This window comes from Arachis ipaensis, chromosome B6 (assembly GCF_059453495.1).
Source record: "Arachis ipaensis isolate K30076 ecotype BB chromosome B6, ASM5945349v1, whole genome shotgun sequence".
Lineage (NCBI taxonomy): Eukaryota > Viridiplantae > Streptophyta > Magnoliopsida > Fabales > Fabaceae > Arachis > Arachis ipaensis.
In genome coordinates, this window is record NC_142441.1 from 131,742,387 (window position 1) to 131,751,271 (window position 8,885).

Below are 8,885 nucleotides of genomic sequence, written 5' to 3' on the forward strand. Positions count from 1 at the left end.
ATCGGCCAGGTTTTTAAAATGTTCCCTTCTCTAATCAACACCAAAACGGCGCCGTTTTGGTCCCAACCCAAAAAAAAAAACGCTCAGCCCATAATGAGAACACCCAATCTTCTGAAAACCGGTTCGAACCGTCCGATTGAATCGGTTGAACCGCAAACCGATGAGAATTACGATTCGATTTTATGCCAAACCGAAAAAAATAAAAACCATTGTTGAACCACTAAACCAGCCGGTAACCGGTCAGTCGAGTCGAACCGGGACCCGGCCGGTTTTTTGCTTTGCCCAAAAACACTCAAAACGCACCGTTTAGCATTCATTAACCCCCTTCCCAACTCTTACGTTACCAACCCTAACCCACTCCAAATCTCCAACGGCGCAGCAGCGCACCCTCCCTCGTCCCTCCCATCACCCTCGAGCTAGCCGTTCCTCTCAATGCCAGCAAGCTCAGCCCCTCCCTTACGTGCAGCCACAGTCCTGCCGGCGCTAGCTTTGTTCCACCGCAGCCACTGTCCCGTTCGAAGGTGCTCCTTGTCTCGGTGTCTCCCTCTTTCGTGCTCTGTTCAAGGCTTCTAGCTTCGAAGGTGCTCTCTTTCGCCGCCGTCGCGCTCCCATAGAGGAAGAATCATCGCAGGCGCTGCCATTTCCTCCTCATCTCGGTCAAGCCGTCATCCACTTCTCAGCTGCGCCGCTGTCTACTTCTCAGTCGTCCTACTCACCGCGGTCCTTGTCGTCCGCGACACTCAGTCACGCCACGTCTTCCATCTTAGGGTTTGTAGCTTTCTTCTTTTATTTTCTTTGTGTGTTTTGGTAATTTCTGATGTGTGAAATTTATTTCTCTGTTTGGTTTTGCTATGCTGTTGTTTTGTGTATGTTGTGATTTTATTATTTTAATTTAGTGATTATTGATTAGCTTTGGTTCTTCTATGCTGCTGTTTTGTGTGTCAATGTGTTGCTGATAATAATACCTCAGTCAGTAAAGATGAATTATGGCATGATGCTGATCAATATGGATTATCTTGGTTTAATGTTGCTGAATTGAAATTATGTGTTGTTTTACTAAGATTTTGAGGACCACGCTCTAATAATTGACCTTGCATATTAGTAACTGAGCTTTTAATAGAATTTAGAGGTGTTGAAATTTGGGTTGGCATGGTTAGAAACTAGAATTTACCTGTAACTTTGTTTTATGTTTCCAGCTTTGTTCAATGGCAAAGTAGACAAGTGTAGGGTCAAGTTTGTGATTTACATGTCCTTGGATTGCGGCTGTTTTGATGATTTATTGAGTAACGCAATGAAGGGGCATTAAAATGTCAAGTTAGCTTTGGGTTATTGTGAAATCCTTTTGCTTTTCTGATTTGTTTTGAGTCTCCTTAAGTGAATACAATTTTACTGTGAGCCTGCAAGTTTGAGTCTCCTCTTGATTAGAAATTTGTGATATGTTAGGTGGCAGGTTAGATTTAGGTGGCGATAGCTTTGAGCCTGCAGCTATGGAAGAACGAGATTTCTAAACTTCTAGTTTGTGTTAAATGATGTGGATTGTACAGCTGCTACTTCGAGGAACCTTCATTCTTTTTTTTTGGTGATGAAACCTTTGATTCTTTTTCTTTGTTGCTTGGATAAATTTAAACCAGAGTTGGAAATGGTTTGATATTTTTTGGATATAATTGCTTTATTGATTAATGTCATCAAAGCAAACATTTATATGATGAAGAAAGAATTTTGGTTTCTCTTATAGCAAACTTTGAAAGCAAAAGCTTCACTTCATTAAAATATTTAAGTTTTTACTATCTAAAGATCTTAAGATTGTGGTTGATAACATTTCATGTAGTTTTTTAATTTAGAAGATATTTTAAAATTTATATTAGACTATAATTATGTTTTGAAGTGTTTATTTATTATTTTAATATAAAACGATTTTTTTAGTTGGACCACGGTTGGATCGATTAAACTACTAAACCAATAAACCGGTAACTAAAGCGGTTCGATGATCGGTTCGGTTTTCAGAACCTTGAGAACACCCCTCCCTCTTCAATCTTCCACAAACGCCCAAAGCCTCAAACTGACCAACCCTAACCCTATCAGAGCAAAATCAACAAAGCTTTTCAGCCACCATCATTCCCCACCACTATCGGCGGTGACAACCAGTGATTGCCATCCTCGCTTCTCGAAGGTATTCTCTCCTCCTCGCGTTGTCAAGCCCGAGGGTGCCGTCAAGCCCGGACCTATCCTCGTCGTTGTCGCCAGAAGGTTGTCAATGCCGGACCTGTCATCGTCGTCCTCGAGCCCGAGGGTGCCGTTGTTGCCGCCGAACGTTTCTGTTGCTTGACGTCGCGAACGTCTACTCAGTCTTGTTCTCCTCGCCGTCGCAAACGTGCCTGTTCTCCTCACCGTCGTTCCAGTGCCTCCAGAAGCTTCCTTCCTCCAACAACAAGTTCACCTACAACTGCGACAACCACACCTTCAACTTCCTCGTCGATAATGGCTTCAGTCGGTTCCTCTCTTTTTCTCTCTGGATCTGTTTTCCTCTGATTCAATTTTGTGTATATATGTATGCATTTTTGCTCAGATGATTGTTAGAGTGGAATTCTCATTGTGTTTGAGTGATTTGAAATGCTGCATTGTCGTTTTTCTGCTTACTGTGTTGTTGCGGATGAATCTGCTGGAAGGCAGGTTCCTATTGCGTTTCTAGAGCGAGTGAAGGATGATCTTGTTTCCAAATATGGTGCCTCCGATAAGGCCGGTACTAATGCTGCCGCCAGCAGCCTTAACAAGGAGTTTGGGTAATTTTGCTGTAATTGCTGTATGTATATTTGTAATTTGTAATTCGGTTCTGTTTTATCCCTTTGTTTTATGCTTGTTGAAGGTATGCTATGTTGTAAGTTGTAACTGCAACTGAAACATAAAGCTGGGTTTTAGACTTTTCTTCTTTGAGGTTGTACCAATTTTTTAGGAGAAATGTTTAGAAGGTTTGAATGTTAAAATAGAAGTTGGTCAATTATCGATAAATCTCTTTCCTTTTAGGATTTTCAGGGGGCAGGGATGGTTTGTTTTGCACATCTTGAAAAAATATTGCTGCTGAGATTGGTTCATAGCTATTTTTAATTAGTAATTTGGCATTAATTGAGTGAGTTTTGTCTAATTAAATAATTATTGATATTATTATTGATTGTTGGTGATTGTTGATTGAATGTGGATATAGTATTTTATGCCATGATTTTTTTAGTTCTAAATTTTGATGTTTGAATTTGAATGTAGAATTTTAATGATGATATGGGATATAGTTTAGTTAGTGGATGGGTCATAAAATTTTAAATTTTATTATTATATGAATGATTGAATTAAAATTTTAAAATATTTATATTGTATTTTTAATCATTTTATTTTATATTTAACGAAACCGGTTCGACTATGGTTCGATCACGGTTGGACCATTGAACCATTGAACCAGTTACTCAATCGGTTCGATGGCCGGTTCGGTTCTCGCAATCTTGGTTATAAGAAAGAAGGGATGAATTGGGTTCTTTTTCTCAAAAAGATTTTACCCTTTTGATGAATGAATAACTTTTTTTTATAGGTAAAGTTTACATCAATGATGCATGTAACAGAGTAGATTCTCAAAATAGATTGGCCAAATATCAAACACACTTGTTTGATATTTTAAATTTACATTTATTACGTTTTTGAACTAACAGGTACTTTAATTAGGTGTTGAAATTTCCATCTATGACCAGCACGTGGTAAGACTTTGAGGACTTCTAGCTTTCATCACATTTGATGACTTTTCAATGCCAATGGAGGAAAGTAAACAAACATCAGGAAGAAGGATATTGTGACACCTAGAGCTACATGTCTGGATTTTAAGATATTAAGTAAGGAAGTAAGGATAAGTAAGGATAAGGATAGTATTTTGTTCTTAGTTTTGTTAGAAAGATGCCAGCTTTGATGTCATCTAGGTTTCTTCTTCTTGTTGGAGAGTCCTTCCCCATTAGAAGAGCATTGGCTACTCATAAAAATGCTTCTTCTTTGTTGCACACAAGTATTCATTGTATGAGCCAAGTGGAACCACCCAATCATGGTTCCTTAACCCTCTCAAGTGTTGGTTTCCAAGGTGAAGTTGATAAACCAATTAACAAAGGTGGCAAGTCTAGCAGCAAGGTAAAGCCATTGTTGGGTTCATCCCCTGGGTCCCTTAAGAGCAAAGGCATAGGGAAACCTATTGCTTCCAGTGAGAAGAAGAAAGCGTTTGGGATTGTTGAGAGGAAGAAACAACAAATCGAGGCTGCCCCATTTGCAGCAAAATCGTTCTCTGAACTTGGGTTGCCCCTTGTTCTGATTGAGAGACTGGAGAAAGAGGGGTTCAGTGTTCCAACTGAAGTTCAGTCTACAGCTGTTCCTACCATTCTGCAGAACCATGATGTCATAATTCAGTCTTACACGGGTTCGGGGAAGACATTGGCTTATCTGCTTCCTATACTATCATCTATTGGTCCACTGATGAACAAAGTTTCCAAGAGTGCCAGTGGTGGTGATTCTGGTGGGAAAATGGGAATAGAAGCAGTGGTTGTTGCTCCCTCTAGGGAGCTAGGGATGCAGATAGTGAGGGAGTTTGAGAACATACTAGGAGTGGAGAACAAGAAAGTGGTTTAGCAGCTTGTGGGAGGTGCGAACCGAACTAGGCAGGAAGAAGCTCTCAAGAAGAATAAACCTGCCATTGTTGTTGGCACACCTGGTAGGATAGCGGAACTTAGTGCAGCAGGGAAGCTTCGGACACATGGCTGTCGCTATTTGGTATTGGATGAAGTTGATGAGCTCTTGTCATTCAATTTTTGGGAGGACATGCACCGGATATTGGAGCATGTAGGCAGGAGATCAGGTGCAGACCCGGATCCAAATGTTAAAAGGACTGAGCGTCAGTTAATTATGGTGTCTGCAACTGTGCCGTTTTCTGTTGTAAGAGCAGCGAGAAGCTGGGGATGTGATCCACTTCTCGTCCAAGCTAAGAAAGTTATCCCGCTTGATACTGTCTCGCCTTCGGCCCCTATCAATTTGTCAAGGCCTTCGGTCGGTTCTACTCCAGACCCAACTAAGCCATCTCAGGCATCAGTAGAGAGTTTGCCTCCGGCTTTGAAACACTATTACTGTGTAGCAAGGTTACAGCATAAGGTCGATACCATGAGAAAGTGTATTCATGCCTTGGATGCAAAAGTTGTAATAGCTTTCATGAACAACACTAAGCAACTAAAGGATGTCGTCTTCAAGGAGGCCTGTGGAATGAAAGCGGCAGAGTTGCATGGGGATCTTGGGAAGCTTGCTAGGTCATCAACTTTGAAGAAATTCAAGAATGGCGAGGTGAGAGTTCTAGTGACAAATGAATTATCAGCTAGAGGTTTGGATGTGGCAGAATGTGATCTCGTGGTTAATCTGGACTTACCTACGGATTCAACTCACTATGCACACCGAGCAGGCCGAACTGGTCGGCTTGGTAGGGATGGTACAGTGCTGACCATATGTGAAGAGTCCGAAGTGTTTATTGTGAAGAAAATGGAGAAGCAGCTTGGAGTAACTGTGGCGTTCTGCGATTTTGTTGAGGGAAAGATGCTTGTCAACCAAGAAGAGAAAGCACTCAGCACTTCAAGAAAATGAGGTTTAGTTGAGGTTTACAAAGCTATACTCTAGGTTTTAGCTCTTGCATGTTTTCAAGAATAGACAACTTCTACTTGCAAGTGCATACTCTAAAACAAAAACTCACCTTATAATTTACGTTGTAAGTCAAGCATGTCATCAACTATAGTTGACAGAGTCCCCCTCATCTGCATCTTTCTTTTTCTTCATATATGATTGTTGTTATCAAGTTCTTATAATGTTTCAAATCTGAATTCAGTTTTTCTTTCTCTTTTTCTCCTCTTATCATCACTTTCTGTGACCTCAAAGTAATTCAGTATGAAATTTGATGCTGGTTTTGAATCTGCTGATGTAATCATAGAAAATAGCTATATAACATTTTTGTTAACTGCTGCTGCAGAAGTTTCTGGTTTAGAACTTGGAGAATAGGATATTCATTTTTGAACCTCTATGTTTCTCCATTTAAATAAAAAGTTGAATTTCCATGGTAGTAGACAACATTGCACAATGTTTAACTGGAAAATTTTCACTTGGTAAAGTTTCCTCCTAGAGCCTAAGTCTTGTGTCTTCCGGGGTTGCATTTTCAACTTATATTCTCTAGCTGTAAATTCCTGCTTTTTGAATCGAGCTCCTTGCTACGGCAACTTAAATATCCAAGCAGGATTATTGTTGCTATTGAGAACCCTAAGGATATTGTTGTTTAGTCTGCTAGGCCATGTAGTCAGCAGGCAGTCTTGAAATTTGCCCAATAAACTGGTGCTAATGCAATTACTCAGAGGTCAGTCTTGCTTTCCCATTTTCACATAATCTTTTTTGTTTATCTTTTTGGATTCTGAATCTGAATATTATTGAAGAGTATGTCGATTGTGAATCTTTTGTGAATTTTGTATTCAATTTTTTTATATTTGGTGAAAACTCAAGTGCAAGCAACTTCACGTGAAATTGATAGCTGAGAGCGGTTAAATAATTTGACTGATTTGACTAAATTTTCATCTAACGACTCTCAGTTATCAACTTCAGGTGAAGTTGACTGTACATGAGTTTTCACCTTTTTATATTTATCTTTTCCTGTATCTAGGGTTCTTTTTTTGTTATATACTTATAAATTTGTTATAATCTAGTGGTTTGTCAATTTTTCTTTATATGGTGTGTTGTCTATTCAAATAGTCAATTTAATTTCTAATCATAATTTTGATACGAGTAAGTGTATTTTGTATGACCACATTGTGTTCAAAACAGCTTATTATCATAATTTCACAATAGAGCTTATGAAAAAGAAAACTTGTCAAACCTCAACATTTCTGTTATCTTTCCGATCCTTCTGCTACTGAATGAAAGCATTTTTATGTTTGGTTGATTTTTCGTATTCCTTGTTTCCAGGTATTTACATAATTAACCTTGGACAAGACATGGGAGAGGCTCCATCTTGCTGTTAGGATTATTGTTGCTATCAAGAACCCTCAGGATATCAAAGTTCGCACAATAGGTGCGAATGCAATTGCTGGAAGGCACACTCCTAGAACATTCACTAATCAAATGCAGACATCCAATAATGAGCCTCGTCTACTCATTCTGACTAATCCAAGGACTGATCATCAGGTGCCACTTGTTTTAGATGTTTGAAACTTATGTTATTCATTTGTGTTGAGGGTGTAGTGGTGTATGTTGTTTGTTTCACTATTAACTGTCAATGTTTTTATGGGAGTTTGAAATTCTGTTATTAGTTGATCTCATTTTGGGTTTGTTTTTCTACTTTTTTTTTTAAAAAAAAAATATGTGCAGCCCATTAAGGAAGGTGTTCTTGGAATTGCCTTGTGCGACACGGATTCTACAATGCGCTATTTTGATGTTGGCACTCCTGCCAATAACAAGGGGAAGCATAGTATTGGTTGTCTGTTTTGGTTATTAAGTGGGACGTGATGGTAAACTGATTTTTGCTCCTATGAATGGAACCATTATTAATTTGTGGCCGGTTTAGATTTACTTTATTTCCAGATGTCTGCATTGTAAATGTCTCATCTCATGTGCGCTTAGTCGGCGGAACAATCTTTCTTGCAGTACATACAGGCGTCTAAAGTTTCATATTTCCTCGTAAGATGGTAGTCTTATTATGTGGTAACCAGAAAATTTTCACTTGGTAAAGTTTCTTCCTAGAGCCCATTCTTCTGTCTTCCGGGGTTGCAATATCAATTTATGTTCTCTAGCTCTCAATTCCTGCATTTTGTATCAAGCTCCTTGCTTCGGCGAGTTAAATATTTAAGCAGCAGCTGAAGTTTGACTCCAATTTATTATTTCACTTTATTTAATGGTTCTTAGAAAATCTTGTTGTTTGCCCTTTATTGATTTATATAATGTTTGATAATCTAAATTTGTGATTGCTTTTGATCTTGGGGCTTTTTGAGTTTGTTATCTGCTAATTAAAAGGTAGTTTAGTTTATATAAAATCAAATTTGAAATTTTATTGTTACAATTAAAAAATTTTAATCATAGTTATCAGAACCAAACCGGTAATTAACCCGATTATATGACTAGGTCATTGGTTGAACCATTGAGTCATTGATTTACCCAATTGATTCGTTTATAATTAAATAAAAAATATAAAATTATAAAAATAAATTAAAATTAAAATTAAAATTAAAAGTTAAAATAAATATTTTTAAAAATATATTAATAATAATCAAATATTAATTTTTAGATATAATTTATGATGTAAAAAGAGATAAAAAATTAGTCATTAGTATAAAATAATTTTTCAATTGAAATGAATAAAAGATAACAATCAATTCCAATATATTAATTTGTTTATATATAATGTGTTGTTACTTTTTTGGTATTTTTATAAATTCATGTATAAAAAATAAAAACAAAAAATCGTTTATAGTTCATTTATATATATATACTTTTTTGTCGACTAATATGTTAAAAAGTAAAGTGGCTGAGTGGGCAAGGAGAGCCATGGCATTCAAATTTCTCCGTGTTCGAATCTTCGACGATCCGGCAGCTTGCGGGTGTAGAATCGGATAGATTACTGCCGATCTGATCCATTATTTTAATTCTAAAAAGATACTTTATTTTTTTATTAATACAGTTAAAAACTTTAATTCTAAGAGGATATTTTACTTTCTTAAAAGAAGTTCTAAAATGATATTTTATCATTTTAAAACGAACTAAAAAGGTACTATTAATTAGTCCTATAATGATATTTTTAAAGAAGTAATTTTTTTGTCCCTAACATTTGAAATAAGTTTTAAAGTTGTTCTTAA

At 37.3% G+C, this 8,885-nt stretch overlaps 1 protein-coding gene and 1 pseudogene across 2 annotated transcripts; both read left to right on the plus strand.

The window, feature by feature from the left end:
• Nucleotides 1–346: 346 nt before the first annotated feature.
• On the plus strand, nt 347–5,308 carry LOC107604857 (DEAD-box ATP-dependent RNA helicase 47A-like; annotated as a pseudogene). The gene is made up of 2 exons (XR_015885884.1): nt 347–768; nt 3,706–5,308. The product of XR_015885884.1 is annotated as a DEAD-box ATP-dependent RNA helicase 47A-like (transcript).
• On the plus strand, nt 5,173–5,643 carry LOC148562763 (DEAD-box ATP-dependent RNA helicase 47, mitochondrial-like). Its single transcript, XM_088490986.1, has one exon. The coding sequence runs from the start codon at nt 5,173–5,175 to the stop codon at nt 5,641–5,643; it is 471 nt and encodes a 156-aa protein (XP_088347112.1).
• Nucleotides 5,644–8,885: the final 3,242 nt, after the last annotated feature.

Excerpts from the sequence above, each read along its gene's own strand:
- LOC148562763 (XM_088490986.1), top strand. The coding sequence starts at position 5,173 with ATGAGAAAGTGTATTCATGCCTTGGATGCAAAAGTTGTAATAGCTTTC.